The 15,716-nt window shown below is 39.2% G+C and overlaps 1 protein-coding gene across 3 annotated transcripts in view; it reads right to left on the bottom strand.

Moving 5' to 3' along the window:
* Nucleotides 1–987: 987 nt before the first annotated feature.
* Nucleotides 988–15,716, bottom strand: part of SKP2 (S-phase kinase associated protein 2) — a 33,632-nt gene continuing 18,903 nt past the window's right edge. For 2 of the 3 annotated variants that reach the window (XM_068535236.1, XM_068535238.1), the window contains 4 exons: nucleotides 15,255–15,385; nucleotides 8,756–8,807; nucleotides 8,477–8,584; nucleotides 988–2,864 (listed from right to left, as the gene is read on the bottom strand). In XM_068535236.1, coding sequence (XP_068391337.1) covers nucleotides 2,651–2,864; nucleotides 8,477–8,584; nucleotides 8,756–8,807; nucleotides 15,255–15,385 — 505 coding nt within the window. In that variant the 3' untranslated portion in view covers nucleotides 988–2,650. The remainder of the gene's footprint in view (nucleotides 2,865–8,476; nucleotides 8,585–8,755; nucleotides 8,808–15,254; nucleotides 15,386–15,716) is intronic. The other variant, XM_068535237.1, reaches the window with a different exon arrangement.

The following is a 15,716-nucleotide window of genomic DNA, read 5'->3' as shown; positions in this document are numbered from 1 at the left end:
AAAGTGGATAATGAGGTTCATCATCTTCTCTACCTTTTGCATTTGACATTTTTTATAATTAAAAACAAAAAAAGGAAACATAGTACTGATAATATCAAAAAAGAAGCAAAACTGGGTAATAATTAGGAAGAATCACCGTTCTACCATTTGAATGGACGCGTTCAAAAGGAATTAATTCCTAGAAGATCTCTGGGTATAGGGTGAACTATTCAAATAGTTTCCTAATGAGAGTAAAATACACAGTATAAGCTGATCAAGTCTGTATTTAAAAAGTGCTACTAGCTGACTTTTATTGATAATACTTATCATATTTATCACTTAAATCTCAAATGTTTTATAAACATGTTAATACTTTGAGAGGCACTTTAACCATAACAGCCTGTATTCAGCCCCTTGTCAAAGAATTATAAACATTTTAATTTGACAACACATGAAGTAGATGAGGCAAAAAGGGACCACGTTAGGGCTTAATTTTTCATTTTTTTAAAAAACGGAACTTGTTTTGTTTTTTTAGGTTTTTGGCTGTGTTGGGTCTTCTTTGCTGTGCGCGGGCTTTCTCTAGTTGCGGCGAGCGGGGGCTACTCTTCGTTGTGGTGCGCAGGCTTCTCATAGCGGTGGCTTCTCTTGTTGCGGAGCACGGGCTCTAGGCGTGTGGGCTCAGTAGTTGTGGCTCGCGGGCTCTAGAGCACAGGCTCAGTAGTTGTGGCACACGGGCTTAGTTGCTCCGTGGCATGTGGGATCTTCCCGGACCAGGGCTCGAACCTGTGTACCCTGAATTGGCAGGTGGATTCTTAACCACTGCGCCACCAGGGAAGCCCTAGGGCTTGTTTTAAAGTGCCTTATTCAGAGGGCTGAGACAAATCCCACACCATACCAAATGTTCATTTTAACCAGAGTACGTAAGAAAGAGAAAGAAAGAAGGAATACAACTTAGCTGAAGTATTCATTTTTATAAAAATGTGTTTTATTTTAAAACAAGTCTATAAAAGTAGAAATCCCATACAAAAATACAGATTACTCTGACATGTTAGCAAAGTAGCTTACGGCTGGACTTGAGTTTGGAAGTACTGTATGTTTGAGGGCATCCGGAAGTCAGAGGCCAACCAGATCCTACCTCCAGCCCTTGTCACTAATCTGTAAACAATAATTTCAAGTAGTATTTAGCACTTTTCAACTACTATGGAATTGAAACCTAATCATTTCCTGTATAACACTACTTTAAAATGTTCTTCCTTAGGTCTGAGCAGATAAGGGCACTTCATACCATTGTTTCTAACATTTGAAAAATCTGATTTAGAAAAAGCAATTTTAATAGAAATGATGAGTTTGGGCTTTTTGTTCCATTTTGAACATATGGGGAGGTCATCAATTTAAATAAGAAATTAGTGTTTTGTGTTTTTTAAAGTAGAATTTAATCCTTTTGCTTCCATGTATCATTAAAAAAAAAAAAAAAATCACTGATGCCATCAAAAGGTTCAGCTCCTGAGCCTTAACTTTTATGCAGGTGCCAGCTGTGCTAACTGCTCTGAAACTGCGTGGAACATACACGTGCTTCTACTGTGTATTTCTGATTGAAAGGAACAAGGTTCTTCTTAGGGAACTCTAGGTCCAGTAACCTTATAAAATGGGTTGTTTCAATCATTGTGGGAGGCCATTTAAAACAAAAAAAGGATAATTTAAAATACTTGATTCCAGAGTAATACAAAAATAACTTCAAGAACCTCAGTGATAAAGGAAAACAACAGGTAACCTCAGTTCAGCATTCCATCCATTTTAAGAATTAGAGACTGACTGGTTCCTACCACCTTTCTAAAACAAAGCAAGTCACTTTAAAGCTAAAGAACCTATGTTAACATAATTTGATCATAAAGTCAGAAGTCCACAATTAAATTTCCCCAGCTAATTTAGAATGCTGGGAACACAGTACATAAAGGAGACTTCATTAATGTGCATTAGAGGATCCCCCGGGTTAACCTGTCATAGAAAATTGCCTCTCGAGCCTGTAAATTCTAACCAATTCTATACTTCTGGTTGGCCGGTTGTTTTTTTATTTAGGTTTTAAGGTGAATGACCCGGGGCTATTTGTTTCCATATACCTAATTGCAAATCTAAAGGCCAAGTTGAAATGTGTATTTTTCTTTCTATCCTCAGCAGACTGCCACAAATCTATGATTCTCATTCTGTTCAGCTTACACTACAAATAGCTTATTATTTTTTGCAACCTACGTCTTATAAAGCAGTACTGAAAAATTAAATAGAAGAAAGTTCAGTTGCCATATAGGCTATGAAAATGATTTGCTGGTGGTGATTTTTAAGCTTGATTCTAAATAGATTTAATAAGAAGGGCACTTGGCAGAGGTGGCTCAAATTTTGCTCTTTAGGGTATCTTGAAATTATAGGCTCACTCTCCTAAAATTTCAAAAGGCATACAGCTTAGGCTCTTAAGGATATAGCAGTGATAAAAGCTTTCATAGTCATTTTTCAAAAGCAACACTTCATAGTTTTCTCTCTCCAACGGTTCTCTAATATACTTGTAGAATGAAGGCAAGAGAAAACCAAGAATAAAAATAGCTGAGCTCTCCACAACTGGGCTTCCTGCCTACTTTCCCTGTTCAAAGAAAAGAGGAGACACCATCCTGCAATAGATACTTCATAGACAACTGGGCTTCTGCAGTGTCAGTCGGCATCTGATGCCCCATATCTCCTGGTTCTTTTTGTTGCCAGTGGTTGGCCTGGCGATGGTGGTGAAAGGGGAACAATTAATTTGTAGATGAGGAAGGGCTTCCTTTAATAGTTGAAGGGTACTGTCTGGCACGATTCCAAAGACTTGTAGTGTTTTTAGTGTGGGAATTTCTCCAAGTTCACTGGAAAGGAAGAGAGAGACTTTCAGAGTAGCAGTATCTATGGTAACTGTTCCCCTAGAGTAACATGACCCACTTTTTACAATTTGTATTATATTTTACAAAATGCAAACTGAAGGCAAAATTTGCAATCAGTGATTTGAGAAAATTGTACAGGTGAATCAAACCACAAAGCACAGTCCACAGCTTGGGCAACACAGCGTAAGGAAACACACAAGTGCGTTTTGTTGAATTTCTAATAACCGGAAAACTCTAAGGTTTATTTAAAGTCCAACCATATTTTCTTCCTTTCTCCATTCTTGGTTTAGACTGAAAAGTGTCACCGTGTTGTGAGGAGAAGCCAGCAAGCTAGTGGTGGTAAAAGTAAATGTTTTACTGTGGCATCAGATGGAGTCACCAAAGGTTACATGCAACTTAAGGATATGGACTTGACCTTTATTTGAACTAGGCTCGCCCTCTCAAAAGGAGATGTGAGCAGAGCCGATAACTTCTAAATAATGGTTAATACTCAACAGGTCCATTACACGTGATGAAACCTAACAGTGACTTCACGACGATATTTTAAGGTTATGTGTTGGGTGCAGATAGAGACAGTAGACATCTTACTTCTCTACGTATCACCATTTTTTTTTTCTGTCACATGTATCGCAGTCTTCTTCCTAGGTATTTCACATTAAGTGAAACACAACTCTCGTCAAGAGTGAAATCCTGTTCCACAAAAAAGGGAGCCTGTTTTCCCAAAGTAAATACTCTTTGGTAATGATTCTTTTTTTTTCAACCCAGGTCTGTGTGCTTAGAAATTCATCTCTCCGATCTGTATGTGCGCCAGGTTGGAACACACAGTACAAAGTCTCAGGAAAGGGAATATTTAGTTTGGAGTTTCAACAAAATCCCACTGCAGATCGATGAGCACATCAATCACCTAGAATTAGAAGCATCCGTTGTATTTTCATATTGCCAATAATTACTGAAAAAAATAAACCTTCCTGATAATAACTGTCATCTTGCCTCCAATCTTTCTTCCTTTCAGCTTAGTGTATATACCAATGACCAAGGCATCTTCGTAAAGCCTAGCTCAGACTATGTCCTTGCCATGCTCAAAAATCTTTGATACCTCCCTCATGTTTACAGAACTCAAACCATTCTGTTGGCCTTAGGCCCTTCATTGCTAAACCTGCTCTCCCACTCTTCCCACTCCCCCTCTAAGCGTATTTATTCTACATTCAAGAAAGTGTTTTAAACCCCATAGGTGTTTATATAAATTAGCTGAAAACAAGAGGAAGGGTAATTTAGAAAATAAAAGTACTATCCAAGTAAAATAAATATGCTTGGTGTTCCTAAGGGGCCGGTAAGATCCAGAGATCACAACAGACCGAAAAGAAAGTCAGCGAGAACAAACTGTTGTTGTTCGTAAAGTAAGCTAATCTCTGGAACAGAAACAGGAGTGCACGGGGCTTCCCTGGCGGCACAGTGGTTAGGAATCCGCCTGCCAAGGCAGGGGATGCGGGTTCGAGCCCTGGTCCGGGAAGATCCCACATGCTGCGGAGCAACTAAGCCCGTGCACCACAACTACTGAGCCTGGCGCTCTACAGCACGCAAGCCACAACTACTGAGCCCACGAGCCACAACCCCTGAAGCCTGAGCGCCTAGAGCTTGTGCTTCGCAACAAGAGAAGCCACCGCAATGAGAAGCCCACGCACCGCAACGAAGAGTAGACCCCGCTCGCCGCAACTAGAGAAAACCCACGCACAGCAATGAAGACCCAACGCAGCCAAAAATAAAACAAATAAACTTATTTTAAAAAAAAGAAAAAAAAGAAACAGGAGTGTAAAGAAAGGTCAGTATACATAGGTGTTTATACTTATTATCACTGAAGATGATAGCAATCCTGCCCCAAACTTAAATCCCTCTTATGTGAAATCTGAATACGAGAACTTTGTCATAGCCATGAGAATTCGGGTTCTGCGATCTCCAGATCAGCCAAATTGTAAGACATTCTGCAGTGGATAGTATTTAAAAGAAGAAACTATAGGTGGGAGTGAGGAGGGATGGCAGATGATAGAAGAGGAAATGTTCTTGCAACAGCACTTCAAAAGAGCTTGGTGAGGAAGGAAATTACACCAGACACTTAGAAGACACTCAGGTGTTTACCTGTGAGTAAGAAGTGAGCGGTGTAAGATGGGATGGTGGACGAACGATCATTCCCAAGTCGAAAAACCAGAAAGTCTCTAAAATTTTAAGGAGAACCAAAAAACAAACAACAACAACAAAAAGCCTCTTGTATGTGTATCACCTACAACACAGCAGACCACATATGCAAGTTATCTCTTTGAAACTACAAGGTAAGAGACTGAAAAGCCAACGAAGGGAGAGTAAATCGGTATGAATAGTTTAAGAGCCATGATTTCTAACTTAAGAAGTATAAAATGACACTGATGTCTTAAAGTGTCTCTAGTTAGTAAAACAAAAGGTATTTATAAACCCTTTCACAGGTTCACTGCTTACCTCATCTACATAATCCCATTTTCCTTATAAAATCTTAAATTCCTCAACTACAAATTCTCCTACAGGAGTTATTATTTAGTCTCTCCTAATCTCAGATCACTTTACTATCTCCAGCTTGGATTTCTTACTTGAATGAGAAATACAGAATAATTAGAAGGACTTTTGGATATAAGGAAATCAGACCAATTAAGGAGTAAGGGAATAAATACAATGAGGGTATGTCCTGCAGACAAAAAACCTATAGTTTCCCAAGTATTTTAAAGCATTATCATTACAGAAGAAACACACTCAAATTTTATTTTCCCACTTCTGAGATAAGAAATGAAAATTCTTTAGCACAAATGACTTTCTGGAAATTATTGTTGAGGATCCTAGAATTCTTACTAAGCATTTCACAGACATCAGCCGGCAGAATGACTGAAATTGGAGAGCAAGACATTTTATCTGGAGAAACTTTTAAGGATAGGGTACTAGCAAACTCATCTTAATGGATTCACAAGGTAAACCAGTATACTATCTACATAATGTCTTAAGAGACATACTCTTTTACCTTAAAGTTCAAGGACAGCATCTTTCTTCTGTCTGTTCTCACTCTATTCTGGTGGTCTGGCTTGTCACTAAACTCCTGATGCCCCTGTTTCCCTTATTTCGAGACAATATTTAGACAAATCAGTTACAACAAAGCTGTGAGGGTTCACACCTAGGTCTGTGACTTCAGGCCCACGCTCTGAACCATCAATTCACACTGCCTGCAGATATTACTATGCAAGCATTATCACCCCACTGGATAAAAAATATGTGAAGGCTCACAGCCTCCCCTTAGCCTCTGCTCAAGAGAAAGCATCTGGGTATTCTCTGCTTAGCTTCCTTCTCTCTGGAGAGAAAGAACAAAAGTAAGACATGTGGATAGATTCTCTTGAGAAAAGCAACCAAAAAAGAATGATCACTGCACTCCAGGGCGCTGCACAGGCAATGAAGCTGAAGCCTAGATAGCAAGGACGGGAAAGAATGGTTGACAGAGAAACCTCTTTGGGTGGACACTGCAGGCTCCTAGGAGTTCTGGATGCTAGAAAATTCAAGTGGCAGGAGATTTTAATAAGAGTTCCATGCATATGAATTGAGACTCCAACATCTGAGAGCCCTGAAACTAAATACTAGCATTCCTTTTAGGCAGTGCTTTCCCAAATGAGATACCTGCTCAGACCCTGAGCCCCAAGATTAATTATAGTTATTTATTAAAAAATGTAATTACCAGATTCCCTAATTCTACTAGTTAACTCTATGTAAGTGAAGTATCTGATTTATTCATTAATTCCTTTTTTTTAAAAAAATTATTTTTTAAAAATTGAAGTATAGTTGATTTACAATGTTGTGTTGGTGTAGAGCAAAGTGACTCAGTTATGTATATGTATACATATATTCTTTTTCAGATTCTTTTCCATTATAGGTTATTACAAGATATTGAATATAGTTCCTTGTGCTATATTACAAGATACTGAATATAGGTCCTTGTTGTTTATCTATTTTATATATAGTGGTGTGTATCTGTTAATCCCAAACTCCTAATTTATCTCTCCCCACTGCTGCCCTTTCCCCTTTGATAACCATAAATTTGTTTTCAATGTCTGTGAGTCTATTTCTGTTCTGTAGATAAGTTCACTTGTATCATTTTTGTAGATTCCACATATAAATGATATCACATGACATTTTCCTTTTTCTGTCTGATTTACTTTACTTAGTATGATAATCTTTAGGTCTATCCATGTTGCCGCAAATGGCATTATTTCATTCATTTTTACAGCTGAGTAATATTCCATTGTATGTATATGTGTGTGTGTGTGTATATATATATATATATATATATATATATATATATATATATATATATATATATATATCACATCTTCTTTATCCATTCATCTGTTGATGGACATTTAAGTTGCTTCCATGTCTTGGCTACTGTAAACAGTGCTGCTATATTCATTAATTCTTGAAACTAACTTACAAGATCCAAACCAGTAATTTGAGAACTACATAAATTCTGTGTTCAAACTCACCACCTTTCTTTGGTAGGAACCAGAAGCTTGATTACCTTCATATGGATAGTGAGTTTAAATGAGGTCAGCAGCCTAATTCAGGGCATACTGGTTGGAATGAGAAAGAAGGGCACCAGGCCAAATCCAAGATACTGACTTCTTGAGGTTTTTAATAAAACTGCTATACACTTATATTTGAACCAGGGAAGAATTTTCCAGCCCTTTGAAATATAGGAAAACTTCTTAAAACTAAAGAGATGATGTTATTTCCAGGATGACTTCGGTATAGCACTTCTTAAAAGGAAGATGGACCCGATTCTGTTTTTGTTTGCACTGCCTTGATTTTGTGGAAGTTGCTGAGCAGGGACAAAATTAATCCCTGTAACAGCTACCAGATTAGATACAGACTACTTTGCACGTGCCCAGGAGACCTGGAATGCAGACCCAGCTCAGCCAGTAACTCACTATTCAGCTTTGGGTAAGTTACTTTACTCTTCTGGATCTCAATCTCCCCCCTTTTCAAAGAAAGCATCACTCTTACAATACCTACTACTTAAATTGTTTTTTTTTTTTTCATTCCTTGACCATCCAGGACAGACGCCACTAGAAGATTACAGAATTTTTCCTCTAAGCTCACATGAAAGTTTTTGGAATCAACTCTAGTAGACTTGAAAAGTTTCGGAAACACACACACTCACGCATGCACACACGCACACACACTGGGTCTGCCTACCCCGTCATATAACCTGAGCTTCCTGGGAGTAAAGGCTATCTTCTCCTGCTTTTGTTAAGTTCTCCACAAGTACTAGTACAGTATTCTAATATTTAAACTCGCTCACAGCTAAATAAATGTTTAGTAAACTACCTCAATCCACTCAACTCTACTAGACATTTTCAGCAAAAAATTTTGCCTTGGTTTTTCTATTTTGCTAGTCTTTCCTAACCAGTGTGTGGTACACTAATTTGATGTTTAAGTAAGTTTTAAACATCTGCTGTTAATAATGGATTTTACCACCAAGTGACATCTCTTTTGGTCCCTGCCCTCTGCTTGCTTTAGAAAACAAAAGTACTTACAGTAAAGTTTCAGGTATTATGTCATAGCACCGACTGAGTGATAGGTGTTGGAGGTAGTTGAGCTGGAAAAATTCCGGAAAGCAGTCACTTTTCAGCATGACACTATCGCTGTAACAGAAGGAAAAATTCAAAATCTAGCCATCAATCCCAGATGGAGAAGACAGGAATAGTCTATCGCTTAGTTCCTTCAATTCAACATATTAAGATCCTTTCTTCATTCAGTGAGCAATCATGAATTTTCATTTTTTAAAAAATTTTTTGTCTTAAATAAAAACATACCTTAAGTCTAGGTGGACAAGACTGGGACATCTTCCAACTAAGGTAGAGACATCTAGAAAAAAAATGATGGTCACTATCAAATGAGGAATCAGACAAGGATCCCTGCTGTCAATACTTCATTTCACATTGTGCTGGAAATTCAGAATGGTGCAATTAGAGTCACTCACTGTTAGAGACAAAAAACAAAATTATCATCTTGGCATATAAGACTTTCTACCTGGAAAATCCAAGAGAATCATCTGAAAAACTACTGGAAATACACAGTAAGAGAACTAACTGTGTAAAATGACTGGAAAACAAACTCCTTAGCTTATCTATGTGTCAGCAATAGCTGGCTGGAAATAGGGAAAAACAAGTCCTATTCACAATAGCAAAAAGCAAAACCAAACAGCACAATATATAAACAAACAACATATCGTAAAGGTAGCACTCAAAATCAGTGGGGGAGATCATGGATTATTAAAAAATAATATGGCTACCACAACTGGAAAAAAACTTACTTCTCCAGCTCAAATAAAATATCCAAATAAATTCCACATATGTTAAAAACTTCCAAATGCAAAATGAATAATTATTCATTGCATCTTGGGATAGGTAAGGAGTTTCTAAACATAAAGTAAAACATAAAGGGAACACTGATAATTTACTAAATAAATTTTTTTTTTTAATTTTTATTTATTTATTTTGGTTGTGCTGGGTCTTCATTGAGGCACGTGGGCTCCTCTAGTTGCGGCGTGCAGGCTCTACAGCACGCAGGCTTCAGTAGTTGCGGCGCACGGGCTTAGTTGCAGTGTGTGGGATCTTGGTTCCCTGACCAGGAATCCAACCTGGCCCCCTGCATTGGAAGTGCAGAGTCTTAACCACTGGACCACGAGGGAAGTCCCCTGCTACATACATTTTTAAAAAACTCTACCATGTTAAAGCAAAACAGAACACAAGCAGAATTAAAGAGATATCAGAAAACTGAGAATAAATGTTTCCAACAGAGTTAATGGTCATTATATAAAGAGTATTAAAAAAAAATGGGCAAAGAACATAAACAGATACTTTGCAAAATATAGACATAATAAAAATGGAGCAAGAAAGGCAAAATAAAATTAAAATATTGCTTTTCTGCCATCAAATGAAAAACAAATCCTATTATAATGCCCAGAATTGATGAACTCTCATAAAGCAGGTCCCTCATATACTAAAAGTGGATATTTAATTTTATGCAGCCTTTCAGAAGACCTGATTTTTTTTTTAAGTGAACTGATCTTTTTTAAAACAAGTGTTCAGGGCATTACACATTTAGCTCTTTGGCTCAGTAATTCCACTTTTAGAAAAATAATTAGAGATATGCATTAAGATATTCATTGTAGTGACAGTTACAAAAGCCCCTCCCCCTGATTACTTTAATAGGTTAACCTGCATCCGATCTATGGAACACACTGCTAATAGCAGCTATTAAAAAGCTTTTTAATAACATTTTGTGACATGAAAAAATATTCAGGATATGTTGTATAGTGAAAACAAAACAAAATATATATAATGCATTATAATCTCAATTTAGTTAAAACACACAAACTCATATTTACGCACAAACACACACAGAAAGAAAGGGGGTTGCGGGTTGGAAGGCTGGAATAAAATAATCCAAATGTTAACTACAGTCACCAATGATGGTAGGATCAGAGATAACTTTTCAGAATTTGGAAGAAAGTCACATGCGTTACTTTGTAATCAGAAAATGAATCAGTGTTATTTACTTTGAAAAAGAGACAAATTTTATTAATGTTTGAGGGTTTTTGTTTTTTTTTTCCCTTCTCACAGCTACATCTTCAGTCCCATCCCCTCCCCTGAATCCTAGACTTGCATTTTCAACACAGCCAACACGCCCACTGGGCTATGTGATAAGCATCTCAAATTTATGCCTAAAACCAAACGCTTGATTTCTCCTCTCAGTCTGCTCCTTCCCTAAAGTCTTCCCCATCTTAGTAAGTGGGAACTTCACCAATCCAGTTGCTGTAGCCAAAACCCTGGGAGTCGTACTTGACTGTTTCCTCATATCCCACATCCAATCTGTTACCAAATCCTGTTAGGTCGGCTTTCAAACTGTGTCTGAAGTCGGATCACTTCTTTTTTTTTTTTAAATTCCTTAGCAAGAGGCCCTGAATTTTTTTTTTTAAATAGGAGCACACCGTTTTTTTTTTGTTTGTTTGTTTTTTTATTTATTTTTGGCTGCGTTGGGTCTTCGTTTCTGTGCGAGGGCTTTCTCTAGTTGCGGCAAGCGGGGGCCACTCTTCATCGCGGTGCGCGGGCCTCTCACTATCGTGGCCTCTCTTGTTGCGGAGCACAGGCTCCAGACGCGCAGGCTTAGTAATTGTGGCTCATGGGCCCAGTTGCTCCGTGGCATGTGGGATCTTCCCAGACCAGGGCTCGAACCCGTGTCCCTTGCATTGGCAGGCAGATTCTCAACCACTGCGCCACCAGGGAAGCTCTCGGATCACTTCTTACTTCCTCATATGTTACCACCCTAGTCTCCAGCAGCCTTTTCCCAGCACAGCACCGGAAGGAGACTTCAAAGGTGAGTCAGATCATTTCACTCTTGCTCAAAACACTCCAATGGCTTCCCATCTTACTCAGGAAAAAAATGGAAACAGAGCTTTTGCCTTGGCTTAGAGAGAACCCCCCAGCTATCTCAGCTCCTACCACTGTCCTCCCTGCCTCCCCCCTCACTGGCTCCCATTCCGAGAGGAAAAAACCTTACACATTAATAAAGTTTGCCTATTTTAAAAAATAAATAACATTTATTGATTCATTTTCTGATTACAAAGTAGCATGTGTGACTTTCCTCCAAAGGCACTTGCTGGTCCTTAGTTCTAGAATGTTCTTTCCTTATGTATCTACATGGCTCACTCCTTCACTCCTTCAGGTTTGTGCTCGTGTCACTTCCTCCAGGAGGCCTTCTCTTTGACCATTCCATCTGAAAAGAGCCCCCTACCTGCTACACTCTACCTCAGCACTCTGCTTTAAATTCTTCCTCCTTGCATTTTCACCTCCTTTTATCACATTTAATTCCTTGTTGATTGTCTGGCTTCCCCACCAGAATGGAAGCTTCACAAGGATGACTTTCTCTGTTCTGTTCAAGGCCACACCTCCCATGTCTGAACAGGGCTTTATGCGTTATAGGGGCTCAATAAATTGGAATAAATTTGTCTCATTAGTCACTAGAAAATGAAGAAGTGCACAGCACAATTTTCAGTGACCCATCATCTCGCCAGCCAGCCACCCACAAAATCCACAACCAGATACAACCTTATTTTGCCACCACCTGGGAAAGAACGAAACCTTGGGTGATAAAACTGGTCAGTCTCTGTCTCCAGCCCTTGTTGAAGCCGCGGTCTTCGCTCGGTAGGAAGAGTTAGTAAACAGCAGTCCCTGCCAAGATTCCTCTTCACTGTCTCCTTCATTTCACTTGAGTTAGAAGGGATCTTAGAAACCACCTAATCTAACCTGTCATTTTAAAAGAGAGACAATTTTAGCTAGAGAAGTCCAAGGAAATCCAAGACCAAAAGCTAGGTCCTCCAAACCTCATTCGGTGCTCATCTGGGTAGAGAATGAAAACATCAACAGCCAACCATTACTGATCTCTCATTATGTGCCAAGAACAATTCAGCATCCTGTAAACCTATTAACCCATTTATTCCTTACTCTAAGAGGTGGGTTCTGTTATCTCCATTTTATTGATGAAGAAATGGAGGAACAGAAAGGTTAAGAGACTTGCTCAAGGCTCCCCAGTAAATGGCAGAGTGGGTACTTGAACCCAGGAGGTCTGGCACCGGTCTTGGAGCTAAAATACAAAATCTGTATTACCATCTAAACAATGAAATAGTGTGTGCCACTGCTAAAGACATCCATTTAAAAATCTTTGACTCCCATTGTATAATTAAGGAAACTAACACCTCAACTTCTACCCCGCATCTTTGTCCTTGCCCTGAATGTGTCTAGCAAGCAGGATTTTACTACCAAAACTTTTTCCTGCCAAAACTCAGTAAAAAGGCGATTTGTTCTTTTTCGGAGGAACAAAGAGAAGGGTTTTAAGCCAAACTTGGACACAATTTACAGCAGTCTGCCTACAGCAGAGCTTCTCGACCTTGCACCCAGAACCTTGGTTCATTACAGAAAAACTCTCAATGAAGAAGTGGGAAATTCAGATATGGGCAGAAATGTACATAGGGCACTGTCTTGTCCTGGGGATGAAGAGGGAAGAACCAGGGGTGGGATTCAATGTGAAGAGCATGCTCACTGGTGGGAGTTTAAAATCCTTGGAAGGCAACTTGGCAAGAACTATCCAAAACCTGAGAACGGAACCTAATCCCCGAGCTGGCAATTCCACTTAGAAATGCACTCAAAGGTTCACTTCTGTCCCTACCAAAGCTGTTTATAAAAGGGAAAAACTGCAAAGATTCTAAACATTCATTACAACGAGATCAACTGAATAAGTTATGAATGAAGCAACACAAATATATCTGATGGAATATCACACAGCCACTGAAAATGACATTTGTGTAGCTACTAAAATGGGGTTACTTGAAATAAAAACGTGTTACAAAGAATTCCATACACCATGTCCCATTAAAAAAAACACCTTTTAACAGGAAAAAAGACTGGCAAAATATTAGCGGGACTATTGATTTGTTTTTGTGTTTTTACATGTTTTGGGTATATTTGAGAATGACTAGATAATACTATAACCAGATTTAAAATTGTGTTTAAAGGGAAAAAATGTAGAACAGAACATTTTTCAGTTAGACACATTATGCAAATGTTTGGTTCAAATCTTTTTAAGTATATTAAAAACTATAATAAATAAAAACACTTATACTCAGATGAGCTGACACCACCAAGACACAAGGGTAGGGCTGAGGTGTGTGGCTGGCTTAACTAGGCTTTGTGCAGCCCACAGCCCGAGATCACGAAGGGAAGCTGTTAAAATGCTAAGTGAAATAAGTCAGACAGAGAAAGATAACTACTGTATGCTATCACTTATATGAGAATCTAAAAAATACAACAGACTAGTGAATATAACAAAAAAGAGGCAGACTCACAGATATAGAGAACAAACTAGTGGCTACCAGGGGGAGAAGGAGGGGCGAGGGGCAATACAGGGGTAGGGGATGAAGAGGTACAAACTGTTAGGTATAAAATAAGCTACAAGGATATATTGTACAACATGGGGAATATAGCCAATATTTTATAATAACTATAAAAGTAGTATAACCTTTAAAAATTGTGAATCACTCTATTGTACACCTGTAACTTATATAATATATATCAATTACACTTTAATTAAAAAAACCTTGCCATTTGCAAAAACTTATCTTTGCAAATTAAGATTCTGTCAGTATTAGACAAATAAGACAAAGCATAACTGAACGTTGAGACTTATAAGGACTTTAACTGTCACCCATTACCCCTGATTTCAAATGTCTGTGTTCGTCTAAAAAACCTCATTGTCGGGGCTTCCCTGGTGGCGCAGTGGTTGAGAGTCTGCCTGCTAATGCAGGGGACACGGGTTCGAGCCCTGGTCTGGGAGATCCCACATGCCACGGAGCAACTAAGCCCGTGCGCCACAACTACTGAGCCTGCGCATCTGGAGCCTGTGCTCCGCAACGAGAGGCCACGATAGTGAGAGGCCCGCACACCGCGATGAAGAGTGGCCCCCGCTTGCCACAACTAGAGAAAGCCCTCGCACAGAAATGAAGACCCAACACAGCCAAAAATAAATAAATAAATTAATTAATTAATTTAAAAAAAAAAAAAGAAAGAGGCCATTGGATTTGGCATTTGGGAGTTAGAGAGTTCTGAGATGATTTAAAAAAAAAAAACAAAAAAACCTCATTTTCCTCTTAGACTGAATTGAGAGGAGTTAGTTATAAATATGAAAGAGGGTTTATAAACAGGGTTTTTCAACCTTGGCGCTTCTGACATTTAGGACCAGATTCTTTTTGGTGTGTTATTCTGCTGTCCTGTGCGTTGTTCACCAGCATTCCCGGCTTCTACCCACTAGATGCCAGTAACACCCCTGCAGCCGTGAGAATCAAAAATGTCTCCAGACTTCGCCAAATGTCCCCTTGCAGGCAAAATTGTCCCCAGTTGAGAACCACAGCTTAATACTGATCAAACGCTGCACCGATCGATTTTTATGTTCGGGTTTTACCTAACAATTTAGTTAATGAAGAGAACTTCTTCTGCTTAAACATAAATTGCTTTAAAGGATAAAGGTTTCCACTTTCAGATTCTGGATTCCAACCCTGCTACCCACTAGCTGTTGGCATTTACATGACCCTTCTGATCAGCCAGCTGCTACCTCATCTGAAAAATAGGAATAGGAACACGTGCGCTGGATTAAATGAGACAACTTATGGAAGACCACGCCTAGGAGATGCTCGAGAAATCAAACCTGCTGTTATTGTCATGGCTGCTGTGGTTAAGGGGCCGGCAGCCCAGGTCTTACCCGATCTCTGCAGATTCTTTCGGTACCCGCTGAGATTCAGCTGGGTGACAGTCTCTGATACGTGTGCGACAGCCACCTGCACATGCTTTTCAGTGAATTCATAGCACCAGGAGAGGTTCAGTTCATCCAATCTGCACACAAGAGGGGTGATAAAGGAAAGCATGAAACCGTCACCCAGAATGAGTTCTCGACGTAGCACCGCCTAAAGCTGCAAACCAAGAGTATACAAAGCCGTCTATTCCTTACCACTTTCTGCACAGAACCTCTGCTCCTCTAAGCAGCTACATTCGCTCACCTGAAACTGCTTTCTCCCATCTTTTTCCAGTGTGTTCCAGAAACTTGCCAGGGGATGTGAGCCAAGGGCTTAGTGAATGCTGCCCCCTTCTGGAAGAAGAGGGAAGCGCTCTCCTCTCCTGCTCAAACCTCATTGCAAGACTAGATGGAAAAATTCCAGTCTCTATG

Source organism: Eschrichtius robustus, chromosome 2, assembly GCF_028021215.1.
Source record: "Eschrichtius robustus isolate mEscRob2 chromosome 2, mEscRob2.pri, whole genome shotgun sequence".
Lineage (NCBI taxonomy): Eukaryota > Metazoa > Chordata > Mammalia > Artiodactyla > Eschrichtiidae > Eschrichtius > Eschrichtius robustus.
The sequence above is the reverse complement of the archived record's forward strand: the minus strand, read 5'-3'. Positions and strand labels throughout refer to the sequence as shown.